The sequence below is a fragment of the Oryctolagus cuniculus genome, chromosome 5 (genome assembly GCF_051225735.1).
Source record: "Oryctolagus cuniculus isolate XC-2025 breed Fujian yellow rabbit chromosome 5, ASM5122573v1, whole genome shotgun sequence".
Taxonomy (NCBI): Eukaryota; Metazoa; Chordata; class Mammalia; order Lagomorpha; family Leporidae; genus Oryctolagus; species Oryctolagus cuniculus.
The window spans coordinates 123,170,167-123,188,766 of record NC_142871.1 but is presented as its reverse complement, the minus strand read 5'-3'; the positions used below and the strand labels follow the sequence as shown (position 1 = coordinate 123,188,766).

Sequence of the window (18,600 nt, the reverse complement as noted above, 5' to 3'; positions counted from 1 at the left end):
GAAAGCTGTTTGGAGGGACCTGGAGTTTGAGCTGAAGGTCAAGGTTTGTAAAGGGGAGAAAGGGAAAGAAGAGAGAAAATTGCAAGGGAAGAAAAGGTGGGACTACAAAGAAACAGAAGTCAGAAACACCAGTGAAAGTGTCGAGAACCAGTACAGCAAGAAGGCCAGCCTCGGAGGGACTGCACAGCTGGTGTGGGCAGATTTGGAGGACTGTGCATAGGGAGACAGTAGGGAGTATGTGCTGGGCAAGAGAAGGGTTGAAGGGCCCACCCTACCATCACACTGGTGAACTGCCACTGCTAACAAGGTTTCCATCATTGCCTGGGGGGACCTTTGGGGCTGCTGACAACACAAACCAGAGTGAAAGTGATTACTCCCCCCAAACAAGCCAAAGTGGAGCTCTATTCATGACCCTTGAGAGACCATCCGGCGGCAATGGCCAGAAATCTCAGAGCCCACACCCCAACTTTTATCCAACTGATTCAGAAACAAGGAACACATTTTATTGACCTCACACATGGTTAATTATGACTTCATGGAATTCTTTAATAGAGTTTTCATCCTTCTCACTAATAAATGGTAAATGTTCCCACAACAGTCCTAGCAAAATGCAATAGTTTTAATATACCCTGAAGGTTTGCTCATTTCTCAACAGGTAGAATCAGTGAGTTTCAAAACCAAAAGTGCAAATCCACCACTTTCATCTGTAATTCATCAAACTGAAAGGGAAAACACCAAGACCTCTGCAGTTGTAATGACTCTCAGAGCTTGCTTTCATGTGAAAAGCTTGGTCTGGAATATTGACATATTTTCATATTTCATTTGTGAGATCTGTTCAGTTTCAAAAAACTGGAAGAAATCCTGGAATTTATTTTCCCTAGGAGTATGGTGATATGGCACAGGAGATTCAATGAGCAGGAATAGTTGAGATCCTTTGCACAAAGTCATTAGTACTATTCATTTTATATCACCAAGGTGGACATTTTAACTGAGAATGTTTCTAATAGAATAATTAACTTGGGTGATCCCTCATATTTGTATATAGTTTTATAAACATAAAGAGTAAAACCAGCATACTCAAAAAAGGGAAAATAAATCCACAAATGAGATTCTGAGATTATGTAGAATTTTCTAAATATATTCATAACCATAACCCAGAAACATGACCTATGTATCCCTATCCACTATAGATAGAGAGGAACTATATGTTTGACAAGGCAAGCAACTTTCAATCCTCATTTTGAAAGCTGATAGTTTTGACAAATGTTCTCCAAAGTCTTATCTAAGTTCTCAATGTCTTATACCCCATAAGGGATCAATGGTTGTCCATTGAAGGAAGTTACCCCTGTACAACCTCCTGGTGATTTGTGCAAATGTAAGCAGTTCCTTACATTTGGCCTCTATCCCAAATGAAACCATTTCAAGGAAATTCTAGGGAGTGGGGGCCAAAAAAGTAGGAATGTTGAGGTCCCCATCAAGAAGCACTTGGAAGTCACTACTTACCTGTTTTACCAAACAAATTGTTAAATCTTCTTGATATCGGAGAGCTCATAGAAAACACGGGTGTGGATGAACCTAGGGATGTTGACTAGAAGACAGATGGGGAAAAAAACAGTCACAAAGCAAATTTGTTAGATCAAGGCTTTTTTGAGTACTAAGAGGTTGGGTTATTGCTCTTTAGTGGTCACTTCCTGTATTTCTAATCCTGTTCAGTTATAACATTGAAGGAGAAAGAAGAAAGAAAGAGAAATAGAAGAAAGGAATGAAGGAAGGAAAGGAGAAAGGAAAGTAGGAGGGAGGGAGGAAGGAAGGGATGAAAGGAAGGAAAGAAGAAAAAGAAAGGAAGAGAAAGAAAATAAATCTTCTAGGATATGTCTTATTTTTTGAAAGGTTTTTAGTATCTTCTGATATGCAAAAGGCATTCAGATGTATTTAAGGGCAATATTTATACTCCAAAATGAACTATAGAAAATTCTACCCATTCCTAATTCTACCAGAAGTTAGTTTCTTGTGCAAAGTTTCAACTTTAAGTTACTGTCATTTAAATATAAATTTTAAAACATGGAGTCGCATTTTAATGATAGTTCTGTGGCTGTGTTTATCAGGCTGAATGAGGTGAGAAGCAAAAATCAATCAACAACCCATGTACAAATTAGCTGTGGAGAGAGAGGGGTTTGGGTATGCAATGTATATAATCTCACTGATCAAAATTCCAAGAGGAAAATGTAGTGCCCTCTACTTTGTCTCACAAATGGAATTCACAAGTATGAAATATGGAGAGTTTCCTTATTGAAAAGTATTACCTTTGAATGCTGAGAAGACCATCTTGACAATGAAAACTTATTCAGCAAAGCTTCCTGGACCTGCATTGTTTGAAAGATGCCATCATAAATTCATCATGCCATGCACACTTTGGACTTTTCTAAGAACATGAAACTGTCTTTGTTCTTACCTTCTGATCCCAGAGGCATCCAAAGAGTAAAATGAATAATCCCTGGGAGAAAGATTAAGAAAAAGTGCATTTTAATCATATTCTATTGTTTGGTACAATTATTAACCTTGTGGTGAATATTTGCTACCCCTCTCCTCATCTGAGGTTATGGAATGAGTCTAGTACACACTAAGGGGTCCCAAATGTTATAATGTTATGAAAATATTTTCTATTTCCAATTATGAATGGGCAGTCCTATTGATTCCTCTTATACCTACATTATTCTTCATTAATTGCTACAGGTTGTGATGAGACTCTGGAGCACAGAGGGAAATAATTATTTTCTTTCCCACTCAAGCATATCTTGAAGGTCATTAAACATGAATGAGCCTGACAGCTTGGAGCTACAGGCCTAGTAGCAGAAGTTAGGGTTGTATGGTCTTGGCAAAAGTACCAGGAAGTGATGTCTCAACTTCACCTCTAGACCTCTTACCTCCTCACTAATACACAGGAGCCTGCATCCTGGGGCAGGACTTTTCTAACCTTACACCTCAGTGGGTGAAGTAGAATTAATTCCTCCCTTCCTTGTACTCCAAAGTCATCTAGCCTGCCCCTCTGCTATGGCTGTTTTAACAGATTGGCCTGCACTGTAATTAATTATGTGTTGTAGGAGAGAAGATAGAAGATATCTTTTCATCTTACTATAATCAGATAATCAGATTCCATGGCATTCATTTTTTTTTTTTTCAGGCAGAGTTAGACAGTGAGAGAGAGAGACAGAGAGAAAGGTCTTCCTTCCGTTGGCTCATCCCCCAAATGGCCACCACAGCTGGCATGCTGCGCCGAACCAAAGCCAGGAGCCAGGTGTTTCCTCCTGGTTTCCCATGCAAATACAGGGGCCCAAGCACTTGGGCCATCCTCCACTGCTTTCCCAGGCCACAGCAGAGAGCTGTACTGGAAGAGGAGGAACCGGGACAGAATCCGGCGCACCAACTGGGACTAGAACCTGGGTTGCCGGCGCTGCAGGCGGAGGATTAGCTTAGTGAGCCATGGCGCCGGCCACATTCATTCTTCAATAAATGTTTCCAGAGAACCTACTGTGTGGCACACAGCATTTATTTCATTCATGTGGTTATTGAGAGCTTACTCTAGAACAAGGTCTATGCTAAGTTCTCGGGATATAGTGAGCAACAAGAGAGATGTGATCCCTGTCCTCACAACACAGAGCTCACTGAATGCCCATGGAAATTAATTAGAAATATTACTTGGTTTAATAGTGGTATTTTTATTTAGCAGATAATGGACTGAATCAAGATAATGTTACAGAAATGGTGAAATCCAATTTAGGGAAGGAGCTTTCTTCTTACTTGTATTATTAGGGCATTTAAGAGAGATTGGTAGACAACTAAGTCATAATGCAGGTGATAAGAGCTAGGGGGTTCCATGGGAGCAGAGGAATGTGTCCTTTCTGTCTCAATGTGGTTTTGTAATTGCTACCCTTTAGGGCTAGTGCTTCTTCCAGATTAAAGTCCTTCCCCATTCCTACTTCTGTTTGTGTTTCTGTCATTAGTTTGTTTCACAGGAATAGAGACTTACTGAGAGCCCTATACTACAGAACTTACCTGGAAGGCATTGAGGAGTGTAAATATGATATGGAACACAGCATTGCTCCCTTGGAACACAGTGGCAAGACCAAAACCCCACGTGAGCCCCAGGAGTGGTGTGAGGACCCCGATGCTCTTGCTGATCTGAAACAGGCTGCTCCTTTCTTGCTTGCAAGGTTTGTCTCCAATGGAAGGCCTTAGGATCTTGGTGATGACCACAACTGTGATGGTCACATTAATCACCACAATGATCAGTGCTGGGATGACAAAGGCAAGCAGGGCCTTGGTGTCATCCCAGTTGAGCCAACAGGCATTCTTCCTCATGTAGACTTCCTGTGGTTGGGTGGCTCCCACCGTGATGACTGAGATGACAAGGGGGCAGCCATAGCCAAGAGAGAAGGCAATGGCTTTCTGAATGGACTTGCTTGCATCATGGAGAATGAAAACTAGGCGATAGAAGAGCATGAGGCCCAGCACCAGCATCCAGAAGAAGACACTGAGGTAGAAGAAATGGATGAAGAAGGTTGCAGCCACACAGGCTGTCTTGTTGAGTGGGTAGTAATAGTCATGGATGGCAGTGGCCACAATGAACCAGGTGTCAGCAACCAGAAGGGAGGCAGCGATGTTTACAATGCAGATGTGGCGCATGTAGGAAGTCCGGTTCTTGGTGACTGATTTCCATACCACTGCCTCCACCACTAGACAGGCCGCTAGGCTCAAGATGGAAAATCCCAATCCAATGTAAGAAATGATATCCAGCAGAATTTTCAGGAGAGAACCAGGGTCCGGGGAGTCAGGGGACATGAGGATGGAGAATGATGTCAGATGATCACAGGTGCAGAAAACACTGTCCCTGTTGACTTCTTTGACATAGCACCCACTGCTGTCCCACCCTCCTGTGTTGTTGGAAAGGCTGAAATTCCAGAAGACACATTGTGGTTTCCCACCCGCAGGATTGTTGTTCTTAAAAATCATTGAAATCCTGAATGGCGTGGCTATGTTGTGACTGATGGTGGTTGTCATCACCAAGCTGTTGGCAACATCTTTTTTCTGACCATCCTGAGCAAGGATGGCCTTGAGAGTCGGAAAAGCCACTGTGACAACAGATGAATCAGGCTGCAAGTTTTCCAGCTGGCACTTGTCAATGACCACATTGCCCCAGAGGTCAGAGTCTGGGAAAATAAATCTCTGCTGGTAGGGCTTGGGGTGGCCAGATTTTATCACCATGCTCCTCATCTGCACATTTGGGTGGGAGAGGGACAAAGGAGTGTTATCCCCTGACCGTAGTGCCTGGGAAAATCTTTCCACTGAATGCAGTAATTGTGAACTTTGCTTGGTCTGTTGATGTTGTAAAACCTCCCAGGTGCTCAAGATCTTCTTGCTGAGGATGACATTAACGGTGGCAAGCACATGCTGTAAGCAACAAGGCATGGAGTCAAACCAAATTCTCTCAATCATAAAAGATTAAAAAAAGTTTCACCTTCCTGGAAACTGGTTGCAAGTATATAGGTAAGAGGAAGACAGAAGGGAGAAAGGGTTCCCAAAGTCTTATGCTAATGGATTAAGTGTAGTGTAATTATGGCATCTGAAGCTGGGGCCTTTGGAGGGTGCTTAGATTGAACTGGATTACTAGGGTGAAGTTGCCATTATTCTATCTATTTTCTTTATCAGAAGAGGCACAGAAACATGGGAGAGCTTGTTCCCTGTCTCTCTGCTTCCTAACTCACCATGTGACCCTTCCCTCATTGTGTTCTGCCACCCTCACCAAACACCAAGGCAATAGTACTGCTTCATCTTGGACATTGAACTCTAAAATCATGATCCAAAACAAACCTCCTTTCTTCTCAAATAACTACTCCCAGGCATTTTGGTGACAGCAATGTAAAGGTGACTAATATACTGAGGAATTAAGCTTCTTGAAAACAAGCCCCAAGAGTGAAAAGCTAAGACCCAAAACTTCTGTAAGTCTTAAGCAAACTCACCATCATCATTTCTGAATTCACTTGGGTTGGGACTGTTGAGAGCAAATCAAGAATGCTAACAATGGCTCCCAGGCTTCCAGGAAATAAGCTGATTTCGTGTTTCACCTTGACTGTGCTAGTTGAAAGATCCTTCAGGTATGTAGGCAGCTTCTCATCTTGGGAAGGGCTTTTGACCAAAGCCTAGTAAAGCAAAAGCCAAAACAAACAGACAAAGATGTGTTACTGAGTCCACCCATCATACCCTGCTGACCCATTCATGACAAAATCTATCATATCTGTAGATTCTTTTTCTCTATTCCATAAGTACATCCCAGAAGATAATGTATTCTCTAAAGAATGAGCTCAAATTCTATCTTGTCTAGGAAGGCTTTAATGAGAGTATGAATTCCTCTGAATGCATAAATACTTGTTTTATTCTATATACCTTATGTCTGTGACATCTCTGCTAGTGGGGTTTTATGTTTTAATTTTAATATCTCTCCAATTAAATATAAGCTCCTCAACAACATGAATGTATTATTTTACATGGATGTATTCTTTTACATCTTTCTCATAATTCTTAACACCCAACGTAATACAAGTCACATAACTTGGTTCATCATCTAACAAATCTATGTTGAACAGACAAATCAAATGGAATATGATAGAATAGCATTACCCTTTTCCATTGAAAATGTACCTAGGATTGGGGCCAGGGCCCACCACTGAATTCAAATTATAATTTTCCTATTTATAGATCAGGATAATTTATATCCCTCATGCTTCATCTTTGAAGGTTTAACTCAGACACCAAGTTTTTCAAGTCACATTTCTTGATTTATCCTATTGAAATTAATTTGTTTATACCTATCCAACTGGATTATATTTTCGGACAAATCAGAGGCTGTGTTCTGCTTTAGCCTTTTTACTTTGACAGAACCTATAATAATGCTTTGTCCATAGTAGGTATTTTAATTAATTTGGTGTGAGATGAGAGAAAGAAGGTAATCTGATAAAACACAAGTCAGTGTTACTCCTTTTCTCAATCTTCTGCCAGTCGTTCAGAGGATTTGGAACTGGCCTTCTGAAGTTATTACCAGCAGGTATAAACACTAGTTGTGTCAACAACATTTATTTAGTGTAGGTCATTGAGTTTTGGTAGTATCTAACTTACAAAAAATTAAATGTGGAGATGACATTCATTAGTTTTGACCGGAATTATCCCTTGCTACATAGTGGTAGGCTGTATTTTAGGTAAGAGGCAGGGTAGTTCCATCTTCATAATTTATCTTGAAAGATTGGGAGAGATCTCAAACTTCCAAGAACTTAAAGCTCAACCATTTTTTTAAAAATTGATATACTTTGCTTTTTCATATGGCTCATCTTTCTGAAAAGATTATAGCTATTTTATCCATATCAAAAGTATTTAAAGGAGAGCAGTAAGAGATAGGGTAATACACTGCCCCTTGGATTTTTTTTTGGATACAAGGTACTGAGAAGTCAAACTTCAGGTATTCAGCTGGCCCTAGGGTAGAACACATACTGCATTGCCTTCAGATTCAAATTCAAGCAAAACATACTTTTTTATGTATTTTTTGGTGTGCATCTTCTTTGGAAATAAAGTACTTTGGGGAGCAACACAAACCAGCCCAAGGACACTTTCCTGAGTGCTAAGAAACATGACAAGCCAGAAAGATCTCCCCACCAAGGGCTCAGAGTCAAAGGTCTAAGAGTTACCTTGGTCAGCTGGAGCAGACTATTTATTGGAGCAGAAATGCAGTCATTCCTGTCCATCTTCCACTGGGAACCCACACATTTGTAAATGATGATCCCACCAACGGGATTTCCAGGGCTGCTGGAAATATTTGCAAACTGGCATAGTTTCTGGATAACTTTCCCAGGTTCCCCAACACCTAGGATGGGATCTTGGCATGTGATGCTCTTTCCTGCATTGGGAACACATAATTAAAAATGACAATGGGAAAGGAGGAAAAAAATATTGGGAACAGGACCAGATTTGTGTAGAATTTTGATGTTTGAATTAGTATTTCCACTCAATCTTAGTGATATTTTTGGAGCTACACAATTTCTTGACTTATGCCTCTGATTTTCCGAAGTCCCTCACTACCTTCCACACAAACCTGACTTCCTTAACCTACACTTGCTTTTCCTAACAGCATTTCTTTCCTCTATGTTGCATCCTCACCTCCAGGCCCCAGGAAACTTTTCTGCTGTGGAAGAAATTTAGACCTGGAAAATGATGAGAGCTTAAGATGAGCTTATCTGCATAAGAGATAACTCAGTTTACCAGGAATCTTTTAGGCACAAAGCCTTAACCTAGGACTTCTCAGTTCCAGGACATTAGAATCACCTGGGGGAGATTCTGAGCCTGCTGCTGACCCAGCTTACACAAGTCCAAGTAAATCAGGATCTCTGGGATGGGATTCAGATATCAGCAGTTTTGTAATCCTCCTTGGCGATTCCAGGAAGCTGCTGAGATTGAGAAGCACTGCCTTAATTTATTGTATATATTTTTTAAGAATTCTATTTGAGGCCTGCGCCACGGCTCACTAGGTTAATCCTCCACCTGTGGTGCCAGTACTCCGGGTTCTAGTTCCGGTTGGGGTGCCGCTTCTGTCCCGGGTGCCCCTCTTCCAGGCCAGCTCTATGCTGTGGCCAGGGAGTGCAGTGGAGGATGGCCCAAGTACTTGGGCCCTGCACCCCATGGGAGACCAGGAGGAAGCACCTGGCTCCTGGCTTTGGATTGGTGCAGCACACTGGCCATGGCAGCCATTTAGGGGGTGAACCAACGGAAGGAAGACCTTTCTCTCTGTCTCTCTCTCTCACTGTCTAACACTGCCTGTCAAAAAATAAATGAATAAATAAATAAATAAATAAAAGAATTCTATTTGAGAGGGAGAGGGGGAGGGAGAGGGAGAGGGAGAGGGAGAGGGAGAGGGAGAGACAGAGACAGAGAGACATCTCATATGCTGGTTCATTTCCCAAATGCCTGTAACAGTTGGGCCAGTGCCAAAATCTGGAAGCCACAAACTCAATCCAGGCTTCCCATGTGGGTGGCAGAGACCCAACCTGCTGACTCCTGGGGTGTGTATTAGCAGGAAGCTGGAAACAGGAGCAGAACTAGAATTTGAACCCAATCCAATATGGAATATAATCATCCCAAGGAATGTGATCATCCCAAGAAGCATCTTAACCACTAAGCCAAAGGCCCAGCCCATACTGCCTTGAAGACATAATCAATAGTTAGAATTCCAAGCACCTGTGACCTGAATAGTTTAAGCAATATGTTTAAGCATTTACTCCTATGTGACTTTATTTCATCTATTTCACCTTACTGACAACCAAATACAAATAGGAAAGTGACATTTGTTGCAAAATCTCCAATCTGCAGGAAATCCTGACTCTGGTGGGCAGACTCTTGTGTCCTCAGCATGTTTATTTATCATTAATTGAGATCTCAACCACTGCATAAAGTCTTGAAATAAATAAGTAACTTCTGGGAAAAGGACGAAAGAGGAGAACAAAGAAAAGTGAATAGAACCTGCTCGCTAAGCTAGACAGATGAAGAGGTAACCATTGCTGCCACATGGAGGGGCTGTGCTTGGTAGGGCCAGGGGATGGTGACACCAAAGGATAAAGAACTTTAGATTTCTTCATGCTTTGGAGTCCAGGGCCCAGTGACCAACACATATGTGCATGGCCGCAAATCATTCAGTAAATTAGACAAGCTTGGTGAGGGAGCCATGGATCCTTCCTCTATCAAGTCTTATTCAAATAGGGTAGGGGATGCTTATGGTAGAAGTCCAGGGGTCATCATGGGTCCCCTTTCCCCTGGGCTGCTACTGAACAAGGCTCTTCAGTGTTGGGTGGTCACAGAAATGACTCCATAAATCATGACCTTTTCCTTGAGGATATGATGCAGGGGCATATTGACACAGAGATGTTGAAGGATGGGAAAGGCAGTTGCCAGTCTTTAGATCAATTACTCTCACATAGCCCTGTCTTAGGAAAAGGGTGCTGGTGAGAAAAAAAATAACTTTGCTGAAATCTCAAAGGAATCTCAGTTGTTCACAGATACCATCCACTCTTATCTACCTGGTGAACATCTTAGCCTTTGAGACTCAGCTGAACTATGATTTCATCTGCAAGTCTTTGCTGATCACTCACTCTCCACCTGCCATCAGCAGAATTAAACCAGGTAGCCTCTTCTGGTCACCCATAATATCTATAATTCTGCCCTTTCATGTTGTAAGTGATAAAAAAAATTTAACATGTCTGCCTCTCCCATAGGCTCAAGGACAGGAAACATGGGCTACTTCTTTTCAGCTCCCTAGGGGCAGCCAAAACCTGCCATGGATAATGTATTTAACATCTATTTATTAAGTGGATAAATAAGGACGTGAATGCATGCATCTCTACTCATGACTTATGTTTTAAAGCAGTTTTAACCACAACTTACCAGGAACCAGATTCAGCTTGATAGATTTGCTCCGGACTGAATTATTAGCAGCATTAATAAAGTGACAAAACATATCAACATTTTCTGGACACCGAGAAACTGAGTTTGCCATGAAATTGTGTTTGTAGCACACTTGCTTTCCATTGACTTCTTTTGCTAAAGATGGAGTTAATGAAAGAATTACAGCATGAGTATTCAAAGTAAAATTTTGTTAACATGGTCGAATATGTATAAACCTGCCCAAACCTTTTTCCAGGAATATGTCACATTGATTTTAAATAAGGTTTCATGTTTTACATGGTTTTGCCTCTGGCTTGTAGGAGTAAATAAGCTGACCTTTTCATGTGGCTAGTCAAAACTTCACCCCTATCATTCATGATTCCAAACCTAGGCTTACATATTTTTGGCAATCAGAATGCTTTTTTAGCATCCCTCTGGTCCCTTTACCTATCCAAATCCCATCATGCTCTGTACATTTTCCTTATCTTACCTTCACCACCTTGGGTTAGGGTCACTTCCTTTTGGGTCTGTCCGTCTTATTTATCTTTGCATCTCACAGTGCTTAGCTCACTGTCTGGCACATAAAAAGTACTGAATATAAGCTAATTGAACTCTTAATGTTGAAATGTTTGAATACTTCAATATCTAGAGTGGTCCCATGTCTCTCTATCATGTAGTCTTCTCTAAATATTCTAGTCTTAATTGGGTTCCTGTTTTTCTGAACTTCTGTTGTCCTCTTCATCTGTATTACCCATTGTGGCTATGTAATGTTATTTGTATTGACTTTTATGACATAGACCTTTATAGATAGAGAAATATGTATATCACTTCTTTTGTCTCCCTTTCACTGTCTACCATAGTGTCATATTTGTCCAGTTCTCAAGAATAGTTATTGAAAGAATGAATGAGCTTATAAATTCTTCATGAAGGTGTCTCTATTTGAAGGTTTTGGATTATAAACTCACGCTTGGTTGATGTTAATCCCTGGGAATCCTGAAGGATCTGGATTAGGGGTACATCCTACCAGAAAGCATTTGATTTTCCTTTTTGCCAGATGGCATTCAATGCTAACCAGTGGACTACTTCACCCTGATTACTCCCAAGCTGGGAGTTCCTGAACCACATATGCAGTATAAATTTAAAACCCAAATCTGGGCAAGTACAGGATGGTTATAATTCTCAAGGATACTTTTCCCCTACCCAGAGATGAGGCCAAGTTCTTCACTCCAGCACATGGATTTTATTTTTCTAGCCTGCTGTTTTACTGAGTGTGTCTGACATTGAAGGCCCTAGTGTTGTGTTGATGGGGTAGCAGTGCCATAATTACTGCTTAGGGAGCAAAGTATCTTGTATTATGCACCCCCTCACCTCACCCTTCTGAGCTTTAAAAGCCAAGGTGCTGGGTTTCTGATATTGGCAAATACTCACAGGGAACCTCCAGGTTAGCTGAACTGTCATTTCTAGTTTCCTTTCCTCTACATTTTTGGCACTTGATCATTCTTCTTACATTCCTGCATGCTCAAGAAAGGTTGACTAAAGCACTTTTATAGCATTCTAAGCATGAAGTATAGCTATCAGAATATCTATTCTGCCCTGTTGAGAAAGTGAGAATCCTAGAAAGTCATTTTAACATTGTCTTATGCAGTTCTTGCTGGAAAGAATGGTCTTCACCCTCACAGACACTCAAGATTTTGCTACAAACCACTGAGCCTCTAGCCACACAATCCAGAAGAAGTTAACAAAGACTCAAGGGGTTCTGCTCAGTATTCTGTTTCTCATACAGTCTCTATGCTTCTTGATCCCTAGTTTATGTGTACGCATTTAGACTGCACATGTGTGAAGTAGTAGAGCTTAACAGTTGGGAAGTTGCCATCTTACCTGTAGGAAAGGACAAGGAACCTGTCTGGAAAGTGACTGTGTAGTCTTCATCCTCCTCGATGCAGCAACTGAAGTGATGGGAACCATCGCACGAGATGCTGGCTACCAGGGGATCAACCATGATATGTGGCTCTAGAGGCAGTGGGTGAACAATGACCTCTTTGGTTGCAACACTGTATGAATTCTTATATCTAAATATGCAGTGGTAGGTTCCTGAGTGGAAAGAAGCAAAAAATGAGCTGAGATGAAATAACTGCTCCCAAAAGTCATTTGCTAGAGAGGTTAAGAAGGACATGGTTTCCCCTCTCAACCCTGGGTAAGAGGGGAAACCACACCTTCCTGGATCCTGGAGGAGAAAATGCTTGACTGACTCCCCTCCTGTGGACTCCATGAGTTTGAGGGACTAATCAGTGTCTACCTAAACATGGCTTACTTAAAAATAAAATTACATGGCTTATTTAAGGTCACATAGCCAGTTACACGTGGAATTCGGATTAAAGTCAGCTTCTCAAGTCCTGCTCCAAGGCTTAAAATATCAAGACATATGAAGTTAAAAAATTTCATAGAAAATGGAATTAGAAAATGTGTTTATTTTGGTGCAAAAACAATTGTAAAGTTCATGCATGTAAGGGATTGTCAAAAAGAGTTCATAGAAAATAAATACTATGGAAAAAGAATGTGTGGATATAAAATTATTTTGCACCAAAATAAACACATTTTAAAATGCTATCTTCTGCAGTATTTACAAAACCCCTTCATCTTTTATGTCAAGTATCTGCATAGGTATGTGCCAAGGCAGAACCTCCATAGATGGTAATTAGAACTGTGTCTCTTAGAGTCCAGGCAGACAACACAGTATCTGGACTTTCACTCACCATTCCACTCCCTGGTGGAGGTCTTGACTGTCAGTATTGACTCTGCTCCATTGGGATGCCTCCTCGTGACATAAAACTTTTGATATATTTTAATTCCAGCAGAAGTGTTCCAGTATACCTCATCATAGTTACTCACATCACTGATGCATTTTATAGAAAAGCTTTGTCCCTCAGAAACAGAAATTGGGTCCGGGGTTATTGTTATGTTGGCTGAAAGAATGCAAAGAAAATAGACAAAACAAAACTGACAACAAATCCAAGATTTAGTCTTTCTGGAGACATAGATATGTGCATGCAATTTAAGATAGAGACAGAAACAAATGGCCGTCCTGACTCGACTGCATCAACGCGGGACTGGTACCTTGCTGCTCCTGGGCTTTACTTGTTTCTAGGCTGTTCCCGGTGGTGCTCTGAACTGTACTCACTTCCATCACATGCCTGAGGAACTCGTGCACTTCCCCTTTGTGGCTGGAATTATCTCCTGATGATTAGCAGGGCAAAAGGTTGCAAACTTAGGGATGTTGACATAACCCAAGCTCCCATCCAACCTCTTCTGTGACACCAAAATTGAGAATAAATGGCTGGCTTTTCACAACAACTTCAGTCTGTACTCTTAGAAAATACTTTGTTGTAAGGCCACACTGTATATTAATTTCTCCCCTTCCATTCCTCTCCTCCCAGCAAATATGAACCCTTTAAGAGGAAGCCTTTTGCTTTTGCGTCTTTGCATTCTTAGCGCTTAGTGTTGGGTCTAGTATACACTCAGTACTTAATAAACAAAAGAGTGAGTTCTGGAACATTTTAGGTAGAGGGGTTACAGAGTTTATTGCCCAAATATTTACATCTAGACAGTCTCGGGTAAACTGGGATGGATGAACATCACAACTATAGTTATGATTATATAACTATGGCAATATAATTATTTATATATAATAATAATAACTGTAATTAATGACTATATATTTACTTCTCTGAGAAGTTCCTCATTGGCATAGAGATTTTTCATCAAAATCATCAATTAGATTATTACAAATATAAAAGCTTATAGAAATTTCCTTCTATTTTTGCCTCTGGCTTTCACTTGTAGCATGTCTTTGACATGGTTGACATTTCAAAATGCCATTCACTGTAGTATTCTATTGGTGAACAGCTTCATGCCTTGAGCCCACTGACACTAGCCTGCCTTTCAAACCAGTGTAAAATCTTAATCACAATCAAAAGAAATCAGAACTTTATATTATACCCTTCAGGAATTGGGCTTCAAGTGCTCATACACAGCCTGAAAGTCACTCAAGCATGGTGTAGTGTGTCCTTGTATTGCTCCTGTTGTCTATAAACATTTAATTATCACCTATTCCTGAGAGTCGAAATGAAAAGGCTTATGGAATCACACATTTTGTTGAGCAGTGATTTTTCAGCAAAGGCTAAACATGTCCCTAAGACATGTTCCATTTATGTAGATGGGGTGAAGTTACAATGAAAAGCTTGGGGAACGATTAAGTTTATCTGGGTGCATTAATGGCCTAGAAGCATTCCTGGTATTTTGAGCAATTTGCAGTTTTCCATAGTGACAGAGGTTATACATTTCCAGTTCTCACTCTGAGAGTTGTGTTAATGAGTGCCCACATAAACTTACCCTTGATCCTTTCTTTTTTTTTTTTAACTTTTATTTAGCAAATATAAATTTCCAAATTACAGCTTATAGATTACAGTGGCTTTTTCCCCCCTATAACATCCCTCCCACCCGCAACCCTCCTATCTCCCGCTCCTTCTCCCATTCCATTCACATTGACTCATTTTCAATTATCTTTATATACAGAAGATCAATTTAGTATATATTAAGTAAAGATTTCTACAGTTTGCACCCACACAGAAACACAAAGTGTACAATACTGTTTGAATACTAGTTATAGCATTAATTCACATTGTACAACACATTAAGGACAGAGATCCTACAACTCACAATAGTAGAAAACATGAACAAGAGTACCATGTATTGTTTGTATTTGTCCTTTCTCACACTTGTTCAAAAAGGGCCTGATGATTTCTCTAAACAATTAATTTTTCCAAAACAGATGGAAAAACAAGCTTGACTGCCCTATTTTTGCTCATGGGAAGCAATTATAATGCTTTATGCTATGAGGAGAAATGACACATTAAAGAGGCCTAATTAAACTGAATTGATTGAGAGATTAAAAAAAGTTGTTACAACTGTAAAATAATGATCATGAGTCATATTATAAAATCTTTCTATAGCATTATCACTAGAATAAGTTAAATGGCAGGGGGGACGATGGAAGGAGTTGGGGACTTTAGAAGGAGTGAGCCGGGCTGTTGGAATTTAAGGAAGGGAGAATGGGGTTGTGGGAGCACAAGAGGGAGGCATTAAGGGTGTTAACCTCACCACTCATTGAATTATAGTAAGACTAACCTGAGTGAGAAACTCTACTTCCCAGTCCTCTTCTGCCTTACCAGTGCAATGGAAGCTACTTCCCTCAGTGTAACTACTCTCCCATCACTACCCTTCCCAATTTCAAGAAGATTCCATCTAGATTTAAGTGGTGGAAAGAGAAGCCCTCCTCTATCTACCATTGTGAAATTTGCCTCAACCACACCCCCACTCCCAAAGAAGGCCATGCTTGATTTTGTTCTAAATGCTCCCAGTTGATTGGCCGTTTTTTTTATTGAGGATGCACACTGTTTTAGGAAACAAAATAAATTTTGTGATTAAAATTTCTAACCAAAAAGTCCTTACCCACAGAGATGAATGTCACTTCTATGTTCTTACTGCCTCTGGCTCCATAGGCACTGATGAACTCACACGTGTAAATGACCGTTGTTCCAGAGGACCCACTCGGGCACTGGGTCCCATCAGCCTTGAGGGTGTACCTGCTGCAGCTAGATTCTAGGTCTGTTTGAGAATCTCCTGCAATGACAGAAGCAATTCTTTTGCTGCCATGACTGCATAACTCTTTCTTAGTAGCCAAGATGCCAAATCAGTAAATGAGTTATTATTTTAATTAGATTTCTTGTCTTTGAATGGAAAGGTGGGATAGTACAGTAGTCAGGTTGGTAGACTCTAGATCCAGGTTACCTGGCCTCCCAAACTCTACTACTCACAAGCTGAGTACTGTTCAGAAACTCGCTCAGCCCCTTCTGTACCTCCATTTCTTTGGAGGTAAAGTGGGAATAAATACTAATAGCTGCTCCCAAGACTGCAGTCAGGTCTAATGAGATAATGCAAATAAACACTTAGGACAGTGACTGTCTCAGACCTGCCCCCAGTAAAGACCTTTAATGGCGGACATTGGAATGTGAAAAAATAAAAGAGAGAAGAAAAAATGTTTGAGTATGATTTTAACTGGAGGAATGCTAGAGTCAGGTGCCAGAGCTGGGAATCAAACTCAGCCAGTCCAGTGGAGAATGCGGGCATCTTAGCCTTTATGCCAACCACCTGTCTTCCATACTTTCATTAACTAGAACAGCTCCATTCTGGGCTGCTTTACTCTTCAGATATGCTCTCAACTGGGGACATTTTTGCCTACCTGTGGGACATTCGACAATAACTGTTTAATGGGCGCTTGGCAATGTTTGGAGACAATTTTGGTTGCCACAAATAGAAATGCTATTGGTATCTAGTAGCTAAAGGCCAGTGGTGGTGCTAAATAACCGATAATGCATAGGACAGCTCTTTATAGCAAAGAATAATCTGGGCCAAAATGTCAATGGAGAGTTTGAAATCCCTTCATTAGACAAGCTTACCAGGATTTTGCTGGAAAAAGGGATTGTGCAGTTAAATGAGAAAACTGATATGAGCAAAAGCACAAATCAACAATATGCAGGTCTTATTCAGAGAATGATAGGTAATTCTGCTGGATGGAAACATGCAGACTGAGAGTGGAGATAAGTCTGCAAAGGGGTGGCAAACTCAGAAAACAAAAGCAGGACCTCAGAGTTGGCAACATACACCTGTGTTTCATGCAATACCCCTAGGGATGTGCAACTTGTGGCCTGCATAGGAGGTACTAAATGCCGCTATAGGTTGGTGCTTTGATTATTAGAGGAGAGAATAGGTAATTACAAGCTTGCTGCTCAAGCTTAGGTAATATCCTAGACCTTAGTCTATAAAATGATGACAACGGAATGTACTTTACAAGACCTTTGCATCAGGGGGAAAAAAGCCAAGGTGATAAAAGTAAACATTGAAAACAGAGTTGAATGCATTGCATCTGTCATAGTAACTATTTTGTGGTAATGATGATACTCTAAAGGAACAGCCATTCACTTTTCCTCTAAGTGGAAAAAATATTCGTTAAATGTTATTCCTTTTAAAGTCAAAAATTCCACTATTGTTGATTATTTCCTTTCCGTCTTACTCCTTTCCAGGATGCTTTGAAATGTTAACTATTTCTGAGAGAAGGTCATAAATTCAGTTCAAATGCTTTGGGGTGAATTATTTTTGCTAGATTGCTTCCTTCTGACCTGGAAAAATGGGTGCTAAAAGAATGTGTAACATTTGGAGGAAGAAAGCTGCAAAGAGGAGCAGCAGCAAGTGGTGGAGGAAGAAAGGCAGGGCGCCAGAGCAGAGGCTAAATTCATCAGAGGACCGACTGTGCAGGTCTCAGGCACCTGGCCCTGTGGCAGGAAATCTATTGTTCTGCAGTTGATTCAGCATGCCCTGGGCATTGGCAGTGTCCAGAGAAGTGACTGCCAGAGAAGCACCACAGACTTCCTGGTTCCTCTGCCAGAGGGCGAGGTTTTTCACCTCTCTGAGTTGAAAGCTTCTAAGTCAGTACCAGGGGAATTGTGCAAGGTCTTTCTCCATCTGGGAGTCCCTTCAGAATGCCTACACCTCCACTTCCCTAAAAATCAGGGAAGTGACTAAACAGCTCACACGTTAATATTTTTGACAGTTGCCACATGCCTTTCCCATTCATCTGGGCAAAGTTGAATATAAATGGTGCAGGTGAAAATACTGTGCAAAATAGATGTTTCCGGGAAAATGTGCATGTAAACTGGTGGTCTTTTTTATCTTTTACTCTTAAGTATAACTGAATAGCAAAAGACTGGTAAAATAAAGACTCACAACACTAACGTTTTTCATGGACAAAGCCACATTTTGCTTTAAAGATTCTTTTTTCCTTTAAAGGTGAACACACAATACTGTTGCTTCTTAAAAGAATTAGATCTTGTTTTACGAAGTTTCCAAATACAAAACATTGGTTCCAGCTCTAAGTCATCAGGAATGGATAATATGGTTGTGACCAAGATAAACACTGGTCTTAGGAAACAAGGATTATCTTGAGTCCCAATTCTTTGTTTTCTTTACTCATTGTGACAACTTTGGGTAAGTCATTTCATCTGCACCTCA

At 40.7% G+C, this 18,600-nt stretch overlaps 1 protein-coding gene across 8 annotated transcripts in view; it reads right to left on the bottom strand.

The window, feature by feature from the left end:
* The window catches only part of ADGRF5 (adhesion G protein-coupled receptor F5), a 108,684-nt gene that overhangs the window by 4,174 nt on the left and 85,910 nt on the right, over nucleotides 1-18,600 (bottom strand). For 2 of the 8 annotated variants that reach the window (XM_070074015.2, XM_008263015.5), the window contains exons 11-22: nucleotides 15,985-16,155; nucleotides 13,591-13,710; nucleotides 13,230-13,439; nucleotides 12,355-12,567; nucleotides 10,477-10,632; nucleotides 7,734-7,942; nucleotides 6,018-6,197; nucleotides 4,054-5,448; nucleotides 2,453-2,494; nucleotides 2,304-2,363; nucleotides 1,504-1,588; nucleotides 276-342 (exon numbers count right to left, since the gene is read on the bottom strand). In XM_070074015.2, the coding sequence (XP_069930116.1) occupies nucleotides 278-342; nucleotides 1,504-1,588; nucleotides 2,304-2,363; nucleotides 2,453-2,494; nucleotides 4,054-5,448; nucleotides 6,018-6,197; nucleotides 7,734-7,942; nucleotides 10,477-10,632; nucleotides 12,355-12,567; nucleotides 13,230-13,439; nucleotides 13,591-13,710; nucleotides 15,985-16,155 (2,906 nt within the window). In that variant the 3' untranslated portion in view covers nucleotides 276-277. The remainder of the gene's footprint in view (nucleotides 1-275; nucleotides 343-1,503; nucleotides 1,589-2,303; nucleotides 2,364-2,452; nucleotides 2,495-4,053; nucleotides 5,449-6,017; nucleotides 6,198-7,733; nucleotides 7,943-10,476; nucleotides 10,633-12,354; nucleotides 12,568-13,229; nucleotides 13,440-13,590; nucleotides 13,711-15,984; nucleotides 16,156-18,600) is intronic. The other 6 variants (XM_008263014.5, XM_008263013.5, XM_070074020.2 and 3 more) reach the window with 3 other exon arrangements.